This window comes from Hippocampus comes, unplaced genomic scaffold (genome assembly GCF_001891065.2).
Source record: "Hippocampus comes isolate QL1 unplaced genomic scaffold, H_comes_QL1_v1.1 scaffold132, whole genome shotgun sequence".
Lineage (NCBI taxonomy): Eukaryota > Metazoa > Chordata > Actinopteri > Syngnathiformes > Syngnathidae > Hippocampus > Hippocampus comes.
In genome coordinates this window covers 3,179,983-3,206,510 of record NW_017805467.1, presented here as the reverse complement: position 1 = coordinate 3,206,510, position 26,528 = coordinate 3,179,983, and the positions used below count along the sequence as shown (strand labels likewise).

General features: G+C 42.6%; 1 protein-coding gene across 1 annotated transcript; it reads right to left on the bottom strand.

The window, feature by feature from the left end:
- Positions 1-81: 81 nt before the first annotated feature.
- crb1 (crumbs cell polarity complex component 1) lies at positions 82-26,115 on the bottom strand. Its single transcript, XM_019875162.1, has 13 exons — positions 26,043-26,115; positions 23,557-23,793; positions 22,317-22,512; positions 22,051-22,190; positions 21,485-21,667; positions 18,556-19,515; positions 16,671-17,221; positions 15,993-16,158; positions 14,168-15,110; positions 12,166-12,210; positions 11,492-11,614; positions 8,846-8,972; positions 82-1,062 (listed from the first exon to the last, which is right to left on the bottom strand). Exons 1-13 carry the CDS (start codon positions 26,113-26,115, stop codon positions 844-846), a joined length of 3,963 nt encoding a protein of 1,320 aa, XP_019730721.1. The 3' UTR covers positions 82-843.
- Between the last annotated feature and the right edge of the window lie 413 nt (positions 26,116-26,528).

Sequence of the window (26,528 nt, the reverse complement as noted above, 5' to 3'; positions counted from 1 at the left end):
ATTACTTAGTGCTATATACTCATATATATATGTACACATATATACATGCATAGGTTAGGTTAGTGTATAAATAAGAAAATACAGTAAACATAGACATGAAATAAACATGTAGTACTGTATATGTTGCTCTATGTGACTCGCTGTTTTGCCAACTTTGGCTGCCTCTTGCGGACCTTTTGCGCCATTTTCGCGTTCTTTTCTTTTTTTAAATGAATGCTTTTGACAAATCCGCAATGCACTGAAACCGCGAAAAGTGAACCGCGAAGTAGCGACGGATCACTGTAAATTCAGATGCTACTCTAGACTCTGCAGTAAACAATTGTCCGAAAAACATTTTTTTGTTTGTTTATTTAACACACTACCACTTTGAGACAAAATACTGCATTTTCAGCACAGCACGTCAACAGTGTTTTAAAATGTTGCCACAGTTCTATGCATGCACTTTTGACTTAAAAAAAAAGGGACACTCAAGGTGCTTGACAAGAGTCGTTATACAATGCTAACACTGGTTTTCAACTTTTTTCCTTGAGACCACTTTGATTAGAACCATTCAGGAGCAACAACAACAAAAAAGTGAGAGCAGCATGTATTCAATGTGTACAACATGTTGGGAAAGCATTGCTCCATCTGTCCTCCAAATATAGATTAGACACACAAACTCCATCCATCGTGTGCTGGAATATATCGAGAATGAAGGCCGCCTAGCGTGGCAGGTGCAGCAAGATGGATGAACGGTGTCCCCAAAAAGCTCTTACGATTTTGCACCATGTGCATATACAAATGTGAAGGCCTCACTCCAGGACGCAGGCGTTTCCTCGGTCATCCTCGGATGTTTTCCACTGCTCAGATGAGCCTCTCCATGGGCGCAGGCTGAGTGATGCTCCACATCTCCAGCCGAGATCCGTCCTTCTCCTGCCGGCTGGGGCTGTAGGTCCCGTGGGTGGCTCGGCGGTTCAACGCGACCACCAGTCCGGCCGAAGTCAGGATGAGAACCAGCAGCAGGACGACAGACACAAGACTGATGGCCAATAGCAGGTCAGAGGTCACGCCTTCAGAAGTCAACTAGGGATGAGATGTGAGGTAGTTAGCATTTTTGCGGTACAATGTTGCTTCACACCTGCACTTTTATCACAAATTTTTTCCCACGAAGCAGAGACAATATATGCTTGTGATTATTGTATGCTGTCTTTGTTTGGGTTACTGCTTCGTATGTAAAGTTTGAGGGTTTACTGTCACTCAAAAACTGACGCCGCCGTCCAGAAAAATGGCAATTCAGATTTATCCCACTCAGATTGTCCAAGTTGCGACATGAAAGCATTCCAGGTAAATGTAAATAACAACGATGGCTAAACGCGATAAAATGTTTTATTCCTCATAGCTCATTTTCACCTCCAGGAAAACCTGCCTTCATAATTTGTTTTATTCATGTAAGTTAAGGAAAATCATATCGTATCAGCATTTCATACATTTCACCAAATAACAAATGAAGGGAGGTAGCGGCATAGCATCACGCCGTCAATTTAAATCATGTCGTGTTAGATAAAGTTCAGTCAAATAACGACATGAATGTAATAATAAGTAAAGACATACAAATATATCTCAAGACCCTTTTGAATTGTGTTTTGCCATTCACGGTCTGTGTTTCCATTGGGGTCGCCATTGTCGAGTGACGTCCGATTGAAGCAACTCTGTGAAGACTTTGCGATGTGGGCATTTTGAGTGTCGCTCCAGCTTCCTGGTCACAGATCGGAAAACTTTTGACTTGTCTCTTTCCTGCTACGCAGCATTAGCAAAACTACCCCGTCGTTGGTGTTGAGTATTCTGTTTGCATTCAGATAGCAGACATTCATTAGACACAATAACATGATTTGGCTGAGTAGTTTGGTTTTTAAACGTATAATGTATAATTCTCCTTTTGTTTTTTGTGTGTCAGTTTTACAGCAAGTGGCAACCTGGAGTGACAAACAGCTTGAAGCAAGCACCTGATTTTGAGAGCTCCTACTCTGAGAACTGTGCTTGTGTGAGTCTTTTTGTTTCCTCTACGACAGTCTCCTATTTCTTGACAGCGAGAGAGTGAGACGATGAACAAGGGTTCACTGTACAAATAAATACATTGTTTGGTTTTCCCCACACACAAGCTCTAAGTCCCCCAACCCCCACCCGGCGTTCCACGCGCGCAGCCAAAGTGATGATGGATGCGTTCCCTGTCCCGGCAGGAGGGCAGCAACCGGCGGAAGCTTTCAGTTGCCTCAGACTCAAACCTCCCCGAGTCTGCCGCCTCTCTCGCAGTTTGGGCAACGGCCAGAGCCAGCGCCTACGCTACGGCCAGGCCGACCGGACACGGCGCCAGCACGGCAGCCACCCGAGAGCCGTGTGGAGCGAGAGCCGTCTGCGGAGGATCACACACAGACAGACACGCAGTCGCACTCAAGACGCTGCCCGATGAACCCAAAAGTGTTCGCTCTGCAAACACAGCCAGAGGTACGGCACAAAAGAGCTCGTCGAGGCCTTGTTCGGAGGGAAAGGCTGCATCGCTTTTGACTATGGGCCGTTTAATGGCCGTGAAATTGTTCTTTCCGTCACACAAACCATAGACAGCTTCAGCATCCGCCGGGGGTGGGAAGTAACAAAGTACAAATACTTTGTTAAAGTACAAATACTTTGTAACTTACCGTATTGGCCCGAATATAAGACGGCCCTGATTAGAAGACGACCCCCTCTTTTTCAAGACTCGAGTTTGAAAAAAAGCCTTTTTGAACACCAAATTAACTTTTATACAGAACATAATTACAGTACATCTGAAACAAATGATTCTAACAATATATTTGAGAGAAAAAGTATTATTTTGCCTCATTCAAATATTAATATCTGAACATTTAAATATGTAAACTAAAGTGCAATCACATTCGTAAATGAATGGCTTCTGGTTTTTGAAATGTAAATTACATCATAACTTCTCCTCAGCTGCCGGTTCACCTGGCCGATCTTCGACCCACTTTTCTCCAGATTGTCGCTACGTTTCTCCATTTTCTGTTATCTCTTCTATTATTTTCTTCTCTTTTCTTTCTTAACGCTATTTTTTTATTTTTCTTCTTCGTGCTTCCGCTATTTTTATTTTTATTCGTCGTGACGGGTTCACTTTGGCCTGGGGAGTCAAGTTAAGCATTCGCTTCAATGATATCTGGCGCCATCTAGCGTCGTGAATGGGTATAATGTCAAGATCCCGAATATAAGACGACCCCCACTTTTTCAGTCTTATTTCAATGCAAAAAAAACACCGTCTTATATTCGGGCCAATACAGTATTCTAATTTAGTAACACGAAGTAATGTAAAAAGGGTTTAGTGTATTTAACACTTTCATGCACCCTGTCGCCTGATAACATAAGCTTTCCACTGTAGTAACCAATGTCCCTGAAACGATTGAGGAGATGTATTTATTTTTTTTGTTGACACAACACGAGACGTGAAACGTGATTTTTCTTCTTCGTACAAGCACTGCATGCATTCAGGAAATGAAAGTGTAAAGTGTTTTGTGTACCGAGAAATGATTTTGTTTGGGTCAAGTTACCAAAATATACAGTGGTGCCTTGAGACACAAGCTGAATCCTTCCACGCTTGTAACTAAAAACACCCGCGCACATGAATGCATTCCAGCCCCCTCCCAAAACAAACAAAAAAAAACCCACCAAAAATGGTTGTAATGGGTTTTTTAATATGCATTCTATAGCACTCTATAATGTCGTTCTTTACAAAGACAAACTAATGACATAATTAAATCAAATGTAAAGGATTAAACAGTTTTTGGCACATTTTTTAACTTTGATTCATTGTGCTGTTCCTTCCGGCGTGCCTGCTTTGGGCACTTAAGGCAGTGTAATACAGACATACTGCGCAGATATTCATTGAGATGGTCACTCCTGAGTAAGCCACGGTAATATTGCTCGTCCTGTGAAGAATGTATGCCCGTGAGTGTTGTTATGTTATATTATCTCCTCGGTGCTCCACCGTTTACGTTTAAATATCTGTTGCTTAAAGTGTCGTAACACCGCAACACCAATGCTATTTGTTAGCCAGTCGATGCCATTTTGTAATGTTCGTTAGCTTTAAGCTAAAATGACTTATCTAAAGCCAAGCTATGTGTACAATGTGTACTTTCTTTTGCTTTATGTTTAGTTTGTAAGTAAACCACACCTGGGATGGGTGTTAAACGGCTTTAAACCTGCTTTTGAAAAATTGTTCTAGACCTGCCAAAGTGCTGCTCGGTGGGAAGTGAGTTGAGCTTACTATCAATCTACATCTAAAATGCGTGCTTACTTTTTTAAGTCAAAGCAAAATAATTGGCCAAATGGCTGCTCATATCTCCCAAAAGTCAAGTCACTCATATTTCAAGACACAAATGTAACGTAATGACAGCCGCTTATTTATTTTTTTTAACGTAATACTATTTCAAAGCCTGTACTTTTTTGGGAGGAACACATGAGTTGAATTAGTACTTGAACTGTCGATTCTGAGAGTACAGTATCTGTACTTCTACTGAGAACTTTTGCAACCATTGCCACCGCCCAAAACACTCAACACCAGATTTCTACTTGTCAATCAAGAGAAACCAAAGCACGCCATGCAGTAAGCGGCTGATTGTTAACACTCATTACGTGACAAAAAATCGGCACACCGGCTTTCATCAGAAGTTGCTGTTGCTGGTCACACTTGAGTGGCAGCTGTCAAAAAAAAGCTTTTACCAACCCGGTCACTTTACATTCAGCAATCACCATGGAAACACAATTAGAAAACACAACATTTAACTCCTGCAGCGATGACACTTTCCTCTCCTCTCCTCTCCTCTCGATACAGCTTCTTTGGGAAGTGCTTACCTGTCACTGTGGCACAGTTTGCTGTCAGAGTGAGTGTGAAACAAGCAAGCCGCCGCAACAGCCGGCAGCCAGCACCCGCCATCAGTCACCCGCTGCCAAACACGCACACGCACACACACACACACACACACACACACACACACACACACACACACACACACACACACACACACACACAGACACACGCGCGCCACATAGATGTCTAACTAACCAGTCTCTGAGGTACATGGCGGGGCCACCCCGAAGCCTGGAAGCAGAGGCAGCGGCAATGCCTCCCTGTTGTCAGCACTATCTCCCTGCTTTGTGTGTGAGTGTGTGTGTGTGTGTGTGTGTGTGTGTGTGTGTGTGTGTGTGTGTGTGTGTGTGTGTGTGTGTCAGATAAGGTGCCCTCGTATGTTCTGGTGAAGCAGACCAAACTTCTGTGAAAGCCACCAGCTCCCTGCTGAAGCTGCACTTCATTTCCAGATGCTGCTTTTTCGCAGGCAAAGCATATTTCTCCCTTCTCTCACTGGGTGGCCACATTAGTGCAAACCCCCAGTCCTTCCTAACGACTCTACCGATAGGTCTATACAAGAGTCATGCACATGCACAAAAAGTTGGGCTTGGACAAAGTAGGGCGTGGCGGAGGGGTGGGGGGGAGGACACATGGCCATTCGAGAATGAACTGCACATGATCAAGAGTCCTGTCCACTCAAAAATTAATCAGCCAATGAGAGCGCATTCCTCATGAAGCCCACCCACCCGTTAGACTTGTGCTAAAAGTCGAGCGAGAAAAGGCTGGAAGCGCAAACGAGAAACAAGGGAGCGTAAGCAAGAAATGATGTAACTAAGAGCAAAAATTGTAAACATTTCTCTCAAAGTCACAGGTAAGACTGCTCCTATACCAGCAGTGTTGGGATTGGTTGCCAAGCAATTGTATGTCCCATCTAGGCTAACAAGCATTCACACTCACATTCACATGGAATGACGATTTCCGCGCTCACTCTCACACCTTGGGACAATTTCGAGTGTTCAATTAACCTGCCACGCATGTTTTTGGAATGTAGGAGGAATATGCTCCATGACCAGTTTTGTAATTCAAAGCACTTGTATCTCAAAGCATCTTTCTCCATTAAATTTAATTGAATGCCATTGATCACTTCCAGCCCCCGCAAAAAAACAAACATTTTGTACATATTTTGACAAATTAAATACCACTCTGCAATACTGTTCATAATAAAAACATATCGTCACAAAACAATCAAATAAATTGTTCAGTTGAGCATCATTAAGTCATCCGGCTCCCTCTGGTGTACACAACTTGACCACAAGAGGGCAGTAATATACCAAATACAAATAAGAGTTTCACGATTACTGTAATTTTTTTGAAGGCAAAAGATAAAGTATTGTCATATTGTCTATCTACAGTTGCTAACTCACATATGGAGAGACATGATGTTTGTGTTCAAACATCAGTTGCTTGATGTGTTACAATCACGGCACAGTTGCTATTCATTTGCCCGTCTATGGCATTTTGCATTGTTTGTTAGCAGTAACCTGAGCAAACTTTTCTAAGGTATATTTTTTAACAGTGTCAATTTTAAAAAAAGTGCTCTGCATGTTTGAGTGGGAGCTTGAAATATTTTGGGATACAATCACGCTGCATCTTGTTAAAGGAGATTATGCTTCTATTTATGGTGCCATGAAGGTGTTTGATTACTGAACACACACACACACACACACGCAGCTGCTCGCAATGTGAAAATGGAAAGAGAATGATTAAAAGCGGACAGACAACAAAGCAAACTAATGAGGAAGATTTGTTTTATTATTGTTAGACCACGCCAATGACAAAGTGATGGTAGCAGAGTTTCTGACATTGACAACAGAAAACAAACGAGCATTGTAGTAGAGTTATGACACTGAGGAAAAACACAAAACGTGAGGGAGAAGAGTGATGAATCAGGTTATGCAAAGGGTTGACCACTACGGCCCAGTGAATATACGTAGGTTCCGTCTCAGCGGAGCTGCAAAGAATTTAGGTTTAAAATACCTCAAACAGAAAACGTTTGCAGACAAGAAAAAAAAAAGAAGAGCAAAACAACACATTGTGCAGCTGTCAGTCAATCATTCACTGATGCGGATTCACATCAACAACAAAGTGAGACGTCATGTTGTCTCCCCACCCTTCTCACTGCTTTAGAACTAAAAGATGTCTTTACACCTACGCTGCTCGGAGCACCCCGGAATTCCAATACAAAAGACTGACAGGATATCCTAAATGGAGAAACATCCCAACAATACACTCTTGCCTCCACCAAGGAGGTTATGTTTGGTTTGGATCATTTCATCGGGTGACATTTTTGGATCTCAAAGTCACTTTTTTTTTTTTGGCTGTAGTTTTTTTTCTTTTCTTTTAAATAAAATCCCATGAAGCTTCCAGAAACCCTCCATGGAAAGTAGTTTAGTTGAGACATTTGATACAATAAACGTACCCTCCTGTCATACCTTCAATCTAACTTGACTGTCCCCGCAGTAAATTGCGTGCATATCAAAATTCACCCGAGCTTTAATTCAATTTGAGTATTTTAACATGCCCTAGCCCCGGCCCGGCTACATTTAAGATATCCAATGTTAACTACACGTAATTAGTACCTATATTCATTAATATTCATTTCAGTGAACTGCCACTCGTTCTTATTGATATGTACAATTTTCTAACTTTTAATCTTCCCAGGATGTTGCAACCCGAAAAACTCAGGTCATAGTGTAGTTTGTTGTTCTTATGTCGGACGTTAATGGTTTGAACTAGATCGACATGTAGAGTGGTAGCAACATTAGATTACGTTAACGTGTCCGAAACTGCATTATGACATTTTGGCTCTTTCGTCAACAAGATGACACTCATAATCACTTATGACACATATTGTGTTGATCACTTTGGCTCAGAGTCCGTAAGGGAAGGGATGACGACGCAAGTCATCTCGCTGGGCACTGTGGCAACCTGTGTGTCTCAACCCCAGCTGTCTTTGGGGAGTAGGCGGAGTACACCCTGATCTGGTTGCCAGCCAATCGCAGGGCACACATAGACGAACAACCATTCGCGCTCACAATCACACCTTGGGACAATTTAGAGTGTTCCAGTAACCTGCCATGCATGTTTTTGGAATGTGGGAGAAAACTGGAGTACAGTACTCGGAGAAAACCCACGCAGGCACGGGGAGAACATGCAAACTCCACACAGGAAGGCTGGCGTCATAATCAAACCCACAACCTCTGCACTGTGAGGCCAATGTGCTAACCAACCACCCTGCAATAATATTGCATATATTTTATTTACTATAATAATATGCTGTATTTTTTTTTTACCATATAGGCCACTTGTTGCTAGCTAACTGACCGTAAGTAGCGCCGGACGCCCTTTTCGCCTGATTCAGTGTGTTTTGATGAGGCAAAAAAATTGTCATTTTGCCTTGCAAACTACGATGCGAAATAGCTTTTTTTGAGCCTTGTCATGTACAGGATGTTATGCAGTATTTTAAAATGCTTTTTCAAATTAATTGGACTACTCCAAAAAAGCATGTAAGTTCCACGTTGTAACTTGGTATGCCTCTGTATTGTACCCGCCCCCCATAAAACATGATACAAAAACATTTTTATTCACTGCAAGCGGGTGTGCGACCCACTTTTGCATCCCGGTCAACCGTTTGAGAATCACTGCCTTATGTGGCGGTCTACTAAAATTGTTCTGCACTGTTGTGTATCATAACTAAGTGCTCGTTATTGTGATTATTGTGTGAAATAAGGTGCTTGATTGTGAAGGCACAGAAACCTTAACAAATGACAACTTGTCATAGATAAACATGTGCCCCACTCAATTGTTGTCCCCCCATTCCACCTCGGGCTCATCATCCAGCCTGAGAATGAGGTAGGAGAGCAGCTGAAAGAGGTTCTGCCACAGCAGCACGGCCACGTAAAAGTAAATGTCGCTTACGTCCGTCTGGCATATGTCGCCGGCGTAGCTCATGTCGCATACGCACAGGAACTTGTTGATGAGGTTGCGGCAGTAGCCTCCATTCAGACACGGGTTGGACTTGCACTCGTCCACCTCCTGCTCGCACCTGCAACCGCACATTGCGATGGAGAAACATTTCATACTTTACAGCCAACATAATTGTTTATGTTGTATTTCTTCATCATGAAATATCATTAAAGTGCGTACGGATAAGGTAAAAACAACCAGTAAAAGCAGTAACAGCCATAGACATGAATACATTGATGCGACATGCTCCTTTTAAGCTCCGTGTCAATGGCGATGCTAAGCTAGCATCCATGTTTTCCATTACGTTTGAAGGGGCGCTCTCCCCAGCCAACAAGGCCTCCACGTTGGTCCTTTTTTTTTATTTTCTCCTCTCGTCTACTATAAATCCATTTATCTACAAATTATGAGAAGAGAGCAGCACCACAATCCGGAAACATGTCATTCACTGGCACTGTGGCAAATTGTGGCCAATTCTGGAGACATACACAGCAACATCATAATGGGCCATGCAGACTGTAAACTATTTTGTGTCTGTTCTGGGGTCCGTTGGTTTGAAGTTTGTGAAATTGAGGTAACACTGTACTCTTTTTTTTTTTTTTTTTTGCTCTTTACAGCCCTGCTGTTTGCAATCACTTCTGCATACAGCATGTAATTATTTATGTACAGTTGCAACACATGGATGCCCTTATTTTGCTGAGTCTTATTGTCTGATGTGGAAAACATTTAGTCGGAAATTAGTGCGGGGTTACTAGTAGAAACTTCTCATATTTTTTGGATTTACTGGAAGAAGTTTGAATGTCGTGGAAAACCGAGTTAAAAGTAAGTGAAACGCTGAGTATGCTAAAAAGACTAACACAGAGTCAAATATTTAAATCATCTTTATCAAATAACTTTTCTTATAAGATAAGATAAGATAACCTTTATTAGTCCCACACTGGGGAAATTTGCATTATAAGGTTACTTCCAATGAAGAACTCCAATTTAACTCCAATTTACGTATTACTTAACCCTATAATGCCATTTGTATCATATTTGATACATGCATTTTCATTATGTAACTTGTTCTTTATATTACATGAACTCATCTATCTCAAATTTGATACTGCAGGTTTAAAATATGATTTTCCCCAAATTATCATTTTCAGATGTACAGTAATCTACGTAATTCTTATCAATGTGATCCGACAAATATCTAAAAAAACATGATTTGGCAAAAATATTTTTGAAATGGTGAAATAAAGTACAAAGTAAATTGGCTTTCTGAAAAACTTTCTCTGAATAGTTTCATTCGACCAGGTCACTTTATTATGAGGGCAACTGGACTGTTAAGACCGTCTTGGACGAGGTTTGAGCACCCTTCATCAGTTCATGCTTATAGGCTAAGACAGCGCTAGCCTGAGTGCTGGTGTGGAAACCTACTATTCATACATTTTCCTGCTTAATTGGTGGTTGGTGGTTCAACCCCTGGCCATTGCGACCATGTCGAAGTGTCCTTGAGCAAGATGTTGAATCCCCAGTTGCTCTGGATGCTGCGTCATCAGTAGGCGAATGAGGCAACGGTGTAAGTTCCTCTTTCCACTGCTACGCTGATGACGTCCAATTATACATCTGCACCAAATCGTTCACCCCAACAACCCGCTCCACCCTGTCCAACTGTCTTTCTGATCTCAAATCCCGGATGCAGGCAAACTTTCTCATTCTTAACTGCACTAAATCTCAACTGCTAATAATCGGTCCTACTCACCCAAACAGCCTCCAGCTTTAGCCTCACTATCGACAACTCCGCCCTGTTCCCCTCCTCTCACTGTCGCAACCTTGGTGTCTTTTTTGATAATAATCTCTCTTTCGACCAACACATCACCCAAATCACCAAAACTGCTTTCTTCCACCTCAAAAACATTTCTGGCCTCCGCCCTTCACTTTCTTTCAATGCCGCTCAATCCCCCCCATCCACGACTTCATCACCCCCCGCCTTGACTACTGCAATAGCATCCTCTACCGTACAACCTCCAAACTCCTCAATAAACTGCAGTACATCCAGAATGCCCGTCGCCCGCCTTCTCACCCACTCCCGCACCCGTGATCACATCACCCCCGTCCTTAAAAACCTCCACTTGTTCCCCGTTCCCCATCGTATTCAGTTTAAACTCCTCCTACTCACCTATGAAGCCGAGCCTTCTCTGTCGCCTCCCCCACCCTCGGGAACTCTACCACAACACATCCGCAACTGTACCAATCCAATCCTTCCAATCATTTCTTAAAACTCACCTGTTCCGCAAGGCTTTTAACATCTTTTAATCTCTTTAACCCATTTTTGCTTTGTTTTTTGTTTTCTTCTTCAAAATGTGTTTGTTTTAAATCATGTATACTTTGCTTTAACGTGTACATTTTTATCCCGGGTTTTAAACTCTCGTAAAGTGTCTTTGAGTACTGTACTGTGAAAAGTACTTTCAAAATAAATGTGTTATTATTATCATTATGAAAGCGCTTTGAGTCCCCGAGGTAGAAAAGTGCTTTATAAATGACAGCCCATTGACCATTTATTTTTGAAACCTTATCGTAATTCGCGACAAAATTCCAAGTTGGTGTCTGTCATACCGGTGTCCAGCGAAGCCAGGTGGGCAATCACATGACAACTCGCGCTCAGTGCAGTTGCCACCATTGAAGCAAGTGTAGTTTTTGAGGTCATCTCCACAAACAGACACAGGAAGCTTGGGGCGCCTAAGAACCGACATGCAGATTAAAAACCAAAACTGACACCAGGCACTTTGTTGTCAAATGTGTCAGCTGGAGCCAGACAAAACAGTCATGTGCGACTACTTGTATTGTTTGATTCCGTGTTGTAACACACCGGAGAGGCAAAAGAAGCTTACAACCTGGCCAGTGTAATCAGATTATCTACCTCACGTAACAAAATCTCACGCAGAGGAAAGAAAAGGCCAAACATGTCACTGTGGAGCAGTCTTTTGGTAATGTGGAATTCATCCCTAAATAACAACATTTTTTTTTCTCCTCTGCCTTCTTTTTGACAAACGTATACAACTTTGGGACAACAACAATCATTTTTAAACCGCAACTGTCACTCATTCTCGACTGTGGGTATGTGTTTTTAAACAAACAGTGGAGGAGGCAGTGTTAATATTAGCTTTGCTTGGCATTTTGTTGCCAAAAAAAGAAAGATGTTGTGCACGGCATTGGAGAAACAAAGGAGGAAACAAACGGGGAGCACCTGAGAAAAAGGTAAAAAAATAAATAAATAAATAAATACTTACATATTCCTGACAACAACGTACCAAGGAATTTCTTCAACCCGTTCGCTGGAGAGGAACACAAGGAAAGATGGGGGAAGGAGGTAGAAAGCGACACAAACAAAACAAAGTCATTTTGATGAAAACTTTACAGCGTGGATGTTCCCCGTGAAGGGAGACGTGCGGCTCCACTTGTCGGGTGGCTTGCTTGCAAAGGTTCTCGTGCACAGGAAAAAAAAAAAAAAAAGAAAATGCAAGGAGCTGCGTGTTTATGGGATAAATGGTTGGCGGCGTTCCCCTGCCTGTTTTCCGAGGCAAACAGGAGATGAGAGGGAAAGAAAGTGCCGCTGTACCAGTGAGACACCGCAGCAGACGAAGACCTTTTCTGGCTGACACTAGAATAGAAATTCATCTTCAGATGAGCTTGCTGCAGGCGTCGACAGCCGTGGAGGAACGTTAGCAAGTGTAGCATCTTGTCTGTCTTATGGTGCGGTCCCTCGACTCCACAATTTAGCATCGTTTTTTTTTTTTTTTGTGTGTATCTGTGTGTGTGTGTGCGCGTTTGCTAACTAACCGCGCTCCTAAAACTGTTCAGATAGTGACAAAAGTCGTCATTACAGGATGAAATGTTTCCTCTTCCAATCGTTGACGCACAAAGATGTAGTTTGCATCACATCGACAATGATGCGTGGGGAAAAATATCACGGGACACAATTGAATGCAATCCATTGCAAGAGCTGTAACAAAGACTTAAAATTGCAATACTGCTTGGAAAGCATCGCCTTTGATTGAGACAGTCAGGGATCATTTGGCAATATGTTAACGCCGAGGTTTTCATGACTTTCACAACTTCATTTTGTGGACGGGTGCAGCGTGTTTCTTTTGTTGACTTTGTTAAAAAAGTTTACCGGTAGTCAGTACCGTATTGGCCCGAATATAAGACGGTGTTTTTTGCATTGAAATAAGACTGAAAAGGTGGGCGTCGTCTTATATTCGGGGTCTAGAAATTATACCCTTTCACGGCGCTAGATGGCGCCAGATATCAATGAAGCGAATGCTGAACTTGACCCCCCAGGCCAAAGTGAACCCCTGCCACAAAGAATAAAAATAAAAATAGCGGTAGCACGAAGAAGAAAAATAAGAAATAGCGGTAAGAAGGAAAAGAGAAGAAAATAATAGAAGAGATAACAGAAAATGGAGAAACGTAGTGACAATCTGGAGAAAAGTGGGTCGAAGATCGGCCAGGTTAACCGGCAGCTGAGGAGAAGTTATGATGTAATTTACATTTCAAAAACCAGAAGCCATTCATTTACGAATGTGATTGCACTTTTGATTTGAATGAGGCAAAATAACATGCTTTTTCTCTCAACTATATTGTTATAATCATTTGTTTCAGATGTACTGTAATTATTTTCTGTATAAAAATTAATTTGGTGTTCAAAAAGTCTTTTTTCAAACTTGAGTCTTGAAAGAGAGGGGGTCGTCTTATAATCAGGGCCGTCTTACATTTGGGCCAATACGGTAATTTCCTTCATTCATGATGATGAAAAAAATCAAGTGGCACATTTTTGACATATTCGGGAGATAGATCTCTCCAGTATGATGATCCAAACCCAAATGAGCATTTTTCGGCCTTAGCGGAGGTCTGTGTGATAAATGTTCCATTTTCGTGTAACTAGATAAAATAAACCCTAAAGAAGGAGCAGCTCTCAGTCTGCGATCGTTAAGTTCCACCGTGACTTTGCAGCTCAGAAACAACATAAATGATTTCTAGGAAACTCTGTAGTGTATCACGGCCAAAGGAAGAAATATGATGGATGTCTCATGTGCCTCTGCTCTTTCTCTTTGGGGGAACAATTTGGGTTTTTCTGGTACTGTGCCCTTTTGCTCATCATTTTCATTAAAAAATAAAAATAAAAAAATGCTCCTGTTTCGGCTGTTATCAATTGTGCCAGTGCACCCCTAAGAAGGAACTGGTGAATGAATCATTGATGCGTCTTTTTTTTTTTGACCAGGCTGAACTTACTTGCAGAGAGGTCCGGTGAAGTTTTCAGCGCACAGACAAGCATAGCTGTCAGGTCCATGCAAGCAGGTTCCTCCATGGGCACACAGATGGTTTTCACAGATATCGACCTCTTCCTCGCAGTCCACCCCTGTGTATCCGAGTTCGCAAGAGCACTCGTAGCTCAGCCCCTTGATGCTGCAGTTGCCGTGGAGGCAAGGACCGGAGGCGCAGGTGTCAATGAAGAAGCCGCAGTGCCTCCCTGCCCAGCCCTCAGCGCAGCTGCAGTTGTAGGAGTTAAATAAGTCCTGGCACTCCCCTCCATTCAAGCACGGGTCGGGCGTGCATACGGACGCCCCGCTGCAACCGACCAGCGGCGGATTGAGGGACGTCTGGATGAATTTCTCCTCCTGCAAGCGTGGAAGGTTCACCTGAGAAGAGCTGAAGTAAGGCAGCGCAATCCCGCCCATCTCCACCGTGCCCAGACACCCTGCCAGTGACCAGCCGACGTCAGGCGCCAAACCTCCCAGGAAGATGTCTACTCCCTTCCTGAGGAAGTCCAGATTGCCCCCTTGACCAATGGAGGTGACGGCTTCATCTACTTCATCATCCAGCACCAGAGTCCACTGAGACATATTAGCCCACGGTGCCGTCATAAACAAGTGGACATTGTGCCACTCGCCGTCACTGACAGGTCTCATGCTGTTGAGGCTGATTGTGGACTCTCCTCGCTCGTCTTCCCCCGACACTCCTGCATCTCTGGTGGAACTCTGAAGCTCCATAAAGAGGAAGCCATCCTGGACAGAGAGGGTGACAAAGGCAGGGCCCTTCTCGGCGTGAAGGATGGCTGCGCTGCGTTTCCGAGTGCGCAAGTTCACCGAGAGGTTGGTTAGGTTGCGTAATATGTGTCCATTTCCTCGATAGACCAGCACAGTGCTGTCATTCAGGAAAGTGGCATTGGAGTAACCTAGGAGGGCATGAAAACACACATGAGCTACTACATGGCACTTTGACACACCATTTAGGAACCTTATTTGAGTTTATTTTTAGTTGGATGACTTTTATTCACATTTATGCATTTAGTTTAGAGAGCAACATATGTACGTACTAATGGTTCAGCCAAGATTGAGCATTTTCCTCTCTTTCGATCAAAGTAAAGTAAAGCAAAGCCCCGATTATCAGATATGTCTTTGTAAGACTATGCTGTGTACGTTTCCTTTCAGGTCTGCAAGGAAAACGGTCGGGCCAATAATCGCTAATGTTACACCAAGTGCAGTCAACACCAAGTTTGGCTGAGTCACGACCTATTTGATTGTGACATGGAACGGCACAATCTCTGCTCAAAGAAAGAGAGAGAAAAAAGCATGTTTTTTTTTTCAGTATTGTCTATGTTTTTTTTTTCTTTTATGGCTGGGATATCCAATTAGGAAGCTTGCTGAAGCTTGCCAACTGGTTGTTTTGAGTATTTGAGTATAAATTATGACAATGTTTTTTTTCACAGTACAGTGACTATATGCAACGAACAAATGTGGCCAAAATCAGATCAGAATTCCGAAATCCTCCAATGAATTAGTGACTCAATTAGTTACCGTGATTGATTAGTTAACACCTGGACCCCCTACTGTATTACAAATTCTTCCTTGACAAATAAAATAAATTGACACTGTCAGAGAGGTATTGTTGTAACAATAGGATTATTGGAGTTTACACTTGCGGATAATCATCATACTAAGAGCTGCTCGGAACATTTTGAGTCCAATGTTGTGGCATGTGAGTCCACAAAACCACTTAACTGTCTTTTGCATGGAAATGGAATGAATCTTAGCATCCGGCTGGTGGCTTTACTTACATTCATATCCTTGGTTGAGTATCTTGCACTCAGCGTCTGCGGGGCACGGCGACAATTCGCACCATCTGACATCTTCACAGTGTCGCCCTCCTGTGCTGGGTGGGCACGTGCAGGTGAAATCGTCCCACAAGTTGTAACACATGCCGCCGTTTAGACAAGGGTTCCTCTGAAGAAGAGACATGATGATAGAAGTGGGGCCGTGTTAGCCCGTTTTGAAAACTTTGTATTCGCCATGAAATGCAACTTAAGTCCAATACGCTTGTACCTTGAATTGTGAGTTTGATTAATACCGTGACCAAGCGAGAACTCATTTTCCTCGGATACAAATCACAAGTGCAAGTATGCAGGGGTCAACTGTACTCTTAAAGGGGAAGTCAACCCCATAATTTTCTTGAAAATATGTTCTATGTGCCTACACTACAAGTCTAAACACGGCAGTCTGATTCATATTGCCTTTGTGGACTTTACTGCTTAAGTCATTTTCCACAAACGTAATATTATTAATCAGAATGACGTGTTTACACTAATAGGGCTAGATAGAACATCATCTTATCAAGACAATTTGGGGCTTGACTACCCCTTTAAGTCAAGATCCAACAGCCTATTTTGCTCAGAGTGTAAATTTTTCAAAACACAGTTAATGAAAGGTAATAAAAGGAGTTCAGGAGTTCCCCTTACGCTGCAAATGTTGTCTCCAGAGCAGCCGGCGGTCACATTCTCCATGAGTTGCAAAGGGAACGTTGTCACTGAAGTGTCCAAACCAAAAAACTGCAGCCTCCTGTCATTTATCCGCAAGTCTTGGATGCATCCTTTAAAAGGTCCCCCCCAAGCTGCAGTGGAATCGCCTTTAAGCAGACCTCCAACGTAGACGATGTCTCCTGCTTGAACCCCATCTGCCCTGGCCTCCACCTCAGCTTGTTTGTGAGCATCCACGTGCAGCGTCATTTGCCCCTTCACCACCTCAACATTGACAAAGTGAACTTCACCGTCATTGACCGCGCTCTCGCCCCTCAGGCTCTTGACGTTCCCGAGCTGAGTCGTGACCACTCCGTGCTCCAGCCACACGCGCAGGTACTGCATGCTGCTGTTGCCCACAGCAAGCAGGAGGCCGCCAGTCCTCCGTGTACGCAGGAAGAGAGACATTGAGAGGCCCTGACCGAGGTCATCTGTGACGTTGAAGGCAGCGAAACTGAGTGAGTCTTCGCTCCCGAAGCGTGCAGTCACATATTCTGAAGGTGAGGAAAAAGACAAGGCAAACTGCATCTTAATTGAAGTGAGCGGAAACAGCCGGCAAGGCAAGGCACGGACCTACTTGTACATTTGTAATCTAAATTCAAATACTTGTTCCATTACAGTAAATTGTGTTAATACAGTCTGAACATTTCGGAGCGTTTCTCTTTTGTGCATTGCTACCTGTACATCAGAGGCAATTGCTCTAAGACTGCAAGGGAAGCTCAGCTTCCCCTAAAATGTCAAAAAGTAAGTGATCAAATATATGTGTGGACGTACAATTGTGTGGACATGTCATTGACTAAATATGCGCTACAACGCACTCAACTTTTGTTCCGAATCAGCTTTTTATTACTGGTTACGACGCGACTCTCTTCTCATCCATTCCCGCAGCTTCACTGTGCTTGTGCTTTAAACTGTGTGGACGCTGAGCGTCGAGAGAGTTCAGGGTAGGTTGTCCCAATGCATTAAAAGGAGACGAGTCATTGGATAAATGCTCGTTTTGTCCCGCCCATCAGACGCTCAACGTCTCTGGGAGTCTATGGGCAGTGGGCGTGTATCGGCCGGCCAGGACGCTGAGCTTTTCTGCATGATGATTGGATGATCTGTCTGAGGCTGTATCTCCTTTTGATTGACAGCCAAATGAGCCAATCACCAATCTTTCGGTGTAGGCATCCGTGGGAGCATTTTTCAATTCTCACTCTGTTCTGAGTTGAACTGGAGACTTCTTCTAATCATTTTAGCGACACTCTCTTTGTTGAAAACGACTAGCGACAGATTAATATTTTATTTCTGGTGTGTTTTATTTTAGTTGCTTGTGTTAGCAGACTGATGTATATCACCACAGTTAAGACCCTGGAAAAGACGCTTTGTTGGTATGACAGGGTCACAGATCATTTTCTTGAAAAGGAACAGAGAGTTTTTTTTTTTATAAATAAAATGTAGAGTAGTTTGAAGTGGTGTTTATAAAGCTACATGAGACAGCTCTCTCCACCAAACTGGAGTAATAAAAATTGCGATTGCAGTAAGCTTGAGTTGTAGTGGCCGGTGTGTGCGGTTCTGAAATGTATGAGGGGCCCTCAGGGACAAAATTCATGATAACCTCTCATGCACATGACTATTGTTGAATTACTCTCATGGAATGATTGAAAAACTCACACTGTCGGTGTCAGTAGTGTGTATGACAATCTTTGAGTAGTTCGTGTGAGCAAAAAAAAAATCGGTCGTGTGAGTGTTTTAGTCGTGAGTCTGAGCCCTCCAGTCATGTGCGTGAGAGGATTTCTGGAGTCATCCTGAATTTTGTCATTGACTACCCCTTCATATAAAAACGTACCCTCTTCACAGTCTTGGCCCTCGTAAGGCCTTGGACACAGGCACTGATAGCTCTGCCACAAGTTGACACACAGCCCATTGTTTTGGCAAGGCACATCTAAGCAGCGGTCACGGTGGCTGCAGCCAGGAGAAACGTTCACTGCAGAGTCACTCAGCCACTCCTCCGGGACAATCAGTTGCCAGTCCACCAAGACATCCCGCATGCAACCAATGAATGGCGGAAGTGAGGAGTCCTCGCTTGAGTCCTTTCGCACCCCTCCAATGAAGGTGTTCTGAGGGGGCGACACCAGGCCATCCAAGTTATTCGGGACTGGAGCCACCTTATAGCACAACTGCCTCTCACATTTTGCCACCGCATCATTCAAGAGTCTCAGACTGAGCACCCGGTTTGTAAGCACTGCCTCGACACTATGCCATTCTCCATCGGTGACTGTGTGGGACAGCTCCAAAGCCCCAATTCGACTCTGCACTTGGAGCCCGGCGACAGCTTGCCTTCTAAGTGTGAGGTGAAGCTGCCCCCCTTGCAGCTCCAGGCTCAGCAACAGGGCCCGAATGCTCCGCTGGAACAATATAGCCCTGGGAAGAGCGGTCTTGAAGCTGAGGGTGATGTTGCAAGAGATTTCAGCATCCACAAAGGGGCTCTGTAGCAGAAGGTAGCCGCTACGTTCAAATGAGAAGGTGGTGGGGGTCTTGCAGAGGGGGCCGGTGTATCCGGGTGAGCAGGAGCATGTGTAGCCGTGAGTTTCGTCCAGCAGGAAGGGATTGCAGGAGCCTTGGTTCTGGCACTCGTGGCCGTCACAACCCACCAGCCGAACATCGCAGTTTGCACCTCCATAAAGGTGGGGTTTGCTACGCTGTTTGCTGCAGTGACACATGTACCCCCCATCGTGGTTCTCACACCTCCCCCCATTCAGACATGGACTGGGATCACAGTGGTCTATGAGCTCCTGGCAGAGAGAACCTGTGGAATGAATTAAATCACAGGAATTTAGCAGAAAAAACGCATATCATTACAGTGTAATTAAAAGTAGACTATTTTCCCACAACTTTTTTTTTTTTTTTTTTTACCATTCCAAGGACTCCAGGCCACTGTATTATCTTCAATTATCGTCACTTTCCGAAAATGATAACCAAAGTTATTTTTTTCCCCCAGAACACACGAAAAACGCAACCAAATACTGATTATATTATATTTAGGAGTACTGTAATTTCATTTCAGGGTTAGAATTGAAAAATCTGTTTCACGTAGAACATAGACGATTTTAGCAGGGCTGGCCGCAGCATCCTGGGGACATGTTTATGGCAAAAAAAAAAAAAAAAAAAAACCAACAACAAAAAAAGCATCATTTTGGGCCAAATATGACTTAGACTGTTATTTTAAGAGTGTAACGAACAAACACATAAGCCAATAATAAAAACAAAACAATTCACCCCAAAACCTGCCAACTTTTGGACTAAAGTGAACACATTTTGTCCAAAATTCTACAAAAACAGTCAAACCAGTTGAAACACCAGAAATGTAAATACAGTATTGTGACATTGTCTGCTGATGGTAAAACACACTTATAACCATTTAAATGTCACTTTGTCAAACACATACAAAAGAATACTTTTCTAGAATGCTAAGCTTTTAAAGGGTCCTTTTGAGCCACAAAATACTATAATGTAAATTAAATGTAAATATTTCCATTACGTTAAAAAGTAAGTCACACATAGAAGAAGAATATGCCTGGTATGAGTTACAGTAGTACAAGTAGAAAAAGTGTCTTTAACATTGGACATTTACCTTTTGCTTTATCACACTCTTTGTTTGACTTATCACAGACTCCTCTCAAAGTGATTCTATTGCTCCAACCAATATAAAACTAAAACTAAGCAAAACCATCGGGTTTTCAACCAGCTCTCCATGTTGATGTCCATATCTTCACATTACCGAGAATAGCCACACTTAACTAGCCCACGCGGTTACTTAACTCTCCTATGATCTGTATTATCCTCTTAACTTTGCTTCTCTTGAATGTGTTTACAGACTTAGTTTTATTAAAAAAAATAATAATCCTTGCCCTACAGCCATAGCACTTACTATACGAAAGAGAGACAACAAACAAGGTGAACAGATGCTACCCTACACTTCACCCAATTATTACCGTTACCTGATCGAAGCAACAGAATTGCCCATATCCATGGTGTGTGTATCCACATCATGCCGTCACTCTTTCCCCAAGAGATGCCCCAAACTTGTCTAAGTGCACCATATTAGTGTGAGTGGGCACAGGCTGTCGCAATAGAGTCTTGCTCCTTGTCTGCTTCTATGCACCCGCGCAGAGCTGAATAGGTGGAGACCGGCAAAGGCAGATCCTGGGGATTACACTAATACTATTTGGCCACCTTCTTGAGTCAGTGCCACTGGGAGGGAGTCCATTTTAGAACATACAGTAACACTATCCGTGGCGACTCACAGACTAACTTACCGTCATTCCAAAATCAAGTTTTGTGTAAACCGGAATAAAAATATTCTGCTTTTGTAACCCAAAAGTAATACTCAAGGCACATGGGGTTAAACAAGTCTGTGAACGGCGCACCAACAATATCCTGTTGGAATGTATCAAAACATTTCATGTGCCGGTAATTTTGTCCACTGCGGTCTCACACAGTGTAAATATGTGATATACTGTATTAGATGTTATTTTTAAGGTTTGGAATGCTTTTTTTTTTTTTTTTAACCTTTCTCAGCATCCAAAGTAGTATTACATAACCCGATGTTGATCTTATTCCTTACCCTGTGCATACATTGCTTATTGTCACAACAGAACGCTTCGGCACTGTATGTGTCAGCCAAGGTTGCAAAAGGCTCAGGATACCACTGACACCATCAGTCAAACCCATTGACACGTTGAAATAACCGCAGTGGATTCATCAGAATAGACTACCTGTTGTTCCTGGAGGACAGCTGCAGATGTAGCCTGCAGCGTGCCGTGGGTCGTAGCGTTCAGGTAACAGCGGTTCGATGCCAAAAAGGACGTGCCATGACCTCTCGATGCAGCGGCCCCCGTTCAAACACGGGTTACTGCCACACTCATTGATGTCTATTTCACATAGTGTACCCTCAAACCCTGAAATGAAGACGCAAAATAAGGATGCTATCGACAACATATACATACAGTAGATACCAAAAGATGTGTCGAGCTAGCATATAGCTAAATGGAGTAACCAAACTAAAACGGCACGATATAAAATTCTCAAATGTACATGTTGCTGTACTTAAATATTACCATTGTTTTAACATTTTACCTCTATTCTGGAGAAAAGGAAAATGTCAAATTAATATAATTTCTCTATCCCAATGTAATACAGTAAGAGTATATTGAAATTAACACCACAAGAGAATGAAAACTAATTTAAAAAAAACAATGATGGTGAAAGTTATGAGTTGCTAAGGATATTTCATCATCTGTGCTGTCGGTATCCATGCAATGGGAATCAAATTGTAATTTACCTGGCAAGCATTGACAGGTGTAATGATCCTGACTCTCCATACAGGTGGCACTGTTGAAACAGGGTTGAGAGTGGCATTGTTGTCTCAGGCCCTCACAACGTCTACCAGTAAAGGCTGTTTGTGAGCAGTCGCAGCTATATCTGGGACACAGTCACACTCAACGCATTAAACCAACCCTTGTATAACCAAGCGTGTCGAAAAAAAACCTCCCCACATGATTCTAATATTTGTAGTGGGCAATTGATTGTCAATTCCTGATGTCTCACCCATTCTCTTCATCTATACACAGAGCCCCATTTTGGCACGGCTTGTCGTGGCATTCATCGATGTTGATTTCACACCGGTGTCCTTGGAAACTGGGCGGGCAGGTGCAAATGAAGCCACCAGTGTTGCTGTGGCAACTGCCGCCATTGAGACACGGCTGTAATTGACACTCATCAATCGAGACTTCACAAGTGGCCCCTGAGACAATGAAAGCAACACAGATGTCAGAGTGCAAAATGGCACGGGCTTTTTACGTGGACTGGCTGTGATCAGACCTGCTTTTATGCCACAGAAGCTTTTGCGATGTGCGACAAAAAAGACACGCCACCGTGTGCGTGACAGTGTCAGGTCACTAATGCACAGTCGGTAAAAGAAAAGTCTCCACCCCCCTGTTCAAATGCCAGGTTTTTGTGATCTAGAAAAATGGACCCAATATAAATCATTTCTTCACTCACAAAACACCATTTGTATGACGTATAATCTGTACTCAGCTCACACGCAACAAACTAAGAGTGTCATCACATTCATAACGAAGAAGACACTAGATTCTTGTTACATGTATGAAACGGAACAGCCACTACTTGTCAGAAATTCCTGAAGCTCCTTCAATGTTATTGTTGGCCTCTTGGAAGCCTCCCTGACCATCTTTGCATCCATTTCTTGGTAATGTCAGTATTATGTCATATTCTCGCTACTTGATGATGCATCGATTACTCTTTTTTTTTTTTCTTTTTGTTCCATTTTATTTAATTCCTTGGAAATTCATTGGTACCCTTTTTCTGGCTGATACATGAACAAATGTCCAAATGAATTATCTTGGTCTCAATTTTTAATTCAACAAAAACCTGGCAGTTGAGCAGACGTTTTCTATCCATTGTAAGTGAGACCAAAATGCGTGTCTTACATGTAAAGTATTGGAATGGTCGCCTAAGCATGAGAGATTTGAGGGTGCCTTCCCTCTTCAAAGAGGCCCTCACTACAAAGCTTACTGTATGTCACTTCACGAGAGAAATGCATCGTCCATAAAATACAAAACACACCTCTTGCAACATTAAATAATTCCAAACTTTGAAAGACGTGCGGGACTCTCGCATGCAAACATTGACGTATTCATCGCATATACTCCTGCCTACCGAACCTTATTTTCAATAACGCCGTGATTGGCTGTTGCAGATACGACTGGCCATCAATCCAAAAAAAAAAAAATGGGAGACGGAATGCCCATCTCAACTGTTAACTCACCAGTGAACCCAGTGGCACATAGACAGGAGTAGCGGCCCACTCTGTCTACACAGGTGCCTCCGTTCATGCAGGGCTGGGAGACGCATTCGTTGACATCAATCTGACAGTGAGCACCCTGGAAGCCCGGCACACAGAAGCATGCGTAGCCATCCACGCGGCTTTGACACAAGGCTCGGTTTTGGCAAGGATTTGGTGAGCACAAATCCACACCTGGCGGGTGCCCCAAAGGAGTTGCACCTATGAACACATGAACTTTCTGAAACATTTTTGTACGCGACAGTTCTCATAAACATTATGAAAAGTAGCCAAGACACAATATAGTAATGCCATTTATGTCCATACAATTTTGCTAAAGAATGTAAGCTAAACATTTGAAACTAACCCACTTATATCATAACAATAATAAACTTTTTTTTTTTTTATATCGGACATGTGTATACCTAATGAAATGGCACTGCATAAATATGGTTGTATAATCAAGTGAACCGAGCCAAAATTGTCCCTTCACCATACATCAAGTGTTCATATCCAAAACACTACTCATGCGATCTGTTGTGCCATCACCTTCATCTCATCTGGCACAATTAGTCTTTTAGCTTACCAAAGCAGACAAAAGCCGAATATAGTTTTGTTTCTTAGCATTTGTTGTGTATGGAGCTCTTCAATTAAGTCACCCCTCCACTGAAATGCTAATCAGAGGATCAGTATGTGATCCTCCCTTCGGATATATTGAGCAATAGAGTCACTTTTTTTTTTTTGTGCGTGTGTTCAATTTGAGAATATCCTTCATATGAAGTTCAGGTTATTCCCCTCGGTCAGAGTAAGGGCCTTTCTTCTCCCTCGAGGGGATCTTTAAAAAAACGATTAGAATGGAAAATAATCTGCTGTTCGCATGGAGCTATTCTGGGCGCAAACCTGGGTCAAGCCCCCTTTTAATTTTTTCTTTCTTTTTTTTTTAGTAGAATCACCTGTGGCTCAAGTCAAACTGTGGCAGTTTTAATTTTTACTTTCCGGACCTAGATTTGACACATCAGTGCCTTCGTCATTTGACTTGTGTCCTCTGTATTGATGTAACCTGGCAGTATGTGTTTTATTTTTAAAATATCATTTGTATTTTATTCATAAAAATTACACAAGACATTAGATTGTCCTTTGACCACCTAGCAGTCACTCTGAGTAAATATGGCTCTATAATCCTTCATCTGGACCACTGGTCTTCTATCAAGAAAATTGTCCACTTTTCCTATTTTTTAAAGAAGGTGAAAGTAACAATGGTCCCTGAGAACAACTGAAGCTGATGAAACTGGAATTTGCCAAAAATGCATACTGATGACAAACTACAACGCTTCTGTTACACAAAGCAGAACTTGAACTTTTTGGCCAGTTAACTTCAACTCTATGTTTATAGAATGTTGTATACAAATAAAATAACACTGTACCAAGTGTGCCCACAGCATACTGAGTGATATGGCTGAAACCAATGGACAATTGAAAAAAAAAATTCTTATAGTAGCCACCGCACTTCTGCACGCTACGTGATTGAACGCCACACATCAACTGATGTGCTTCACTGGAAAAAGCATGGCACAATTGTCAAGCGGATGGCCATAAAGATGGAGACACGAAACGGGCGAGAATGAAGCAGAGAGGGTGGATATTTTGAGAGGCTTTTGGCGATAATAGAGCACCCTGTTCAATAACCGTACCTGTGCATTTAATTATTTTTTTGTTTGTAAAACCTCTGTAGTGAAATGTATTGCGTAGTGTCAAAAAGCTTGCTCTCCTCCAAAACTCAAAGCTAAAATCACCAAAAAAAGGCTGAAAACAAAACATTATATTATTCTGAAATGGGCAATGGCCTTCAATGAGCCCTGATCTAAATTATTTTTCAACAACTGAGGAAGGAGGCACACTTCAAAGCTGAAACAGCTGCAGCAGTTTTCTCATGAGAAGTGGGACAAAACAAAAAGCGCACGAGCTCGAGAAATTGTTTGATTGCAGTGTCTCTAAAGGTTGTGCAACAAAGCACAAAGCATGTTATCATTTTTGTCCAGGGCCATTGTTTTCATTTGTCTAACAATTATCATAAAAAATGGTATCTTAATTTTAGGATATTGGGATATTTTGCAATATAATGGGATATTATTTCTCCTAAATTTGCATTTATTACTTTTGTCGACATCAAGTAACATTATTCAAGTACGGTAACCGTTTTCTTGTTTGGTGGGGGAGCAAAACCTTGTGTGTAACTCCCTTCAAGTGCTCTTTGAATGAGCAATGCTCTTTATGACATCCAGGGACCAAAGAGGCTCACAATCAGATGAGCAAATGCTGCATGCTCAGATGATGAACACTCCTGAGCACTTCACTAAAATCTTATGCAAAACAAAGTAGTTATTGCATGGATATGGAGTGGGGCCTTGCATGACAACTGTGGTAAAATTGCAACATTAGAATGAAGCCCCGGTGTATAAATGTATGCACACAGTCGCAGCGATCCTCCTTCAAGTGTCCAATCAGGCTGAATGCAAAACCTCCGGGGAGGCTCTTGTGCTCCATGATTGGTGAAGGGCAGTCAGACTCAAGGGGCGACTTGCAATTATCTCCAGAGCAGCCACATCCATACTGGACTCAGCATGACTGTGGTACAAGGAGATGATGATATGCTACTTGCGTCATATGTCTATATACTGTATTGGCCCGAATATAAGACGGTGTGTTTTTGCATTGAAATAAGACTGAAAAAGTGGGGGTCGTCTTATATTCGGGGTCTAGACATTATACCCATTCATGACGCTAGATGGCGCCAGATATCATTGAAGCGAATGCTAAACTTTACTCCCCAGGCCAAAGTGAACCCCTGTCACGAAGAATAAAAATAAAAATAGCGGTAGCACGAAGAAGAAAAATATAAAATAGCGGTAAGAAAGAAAAGAGAAGAAAATAATAGAAGCGATAACAGAAAATGGAGA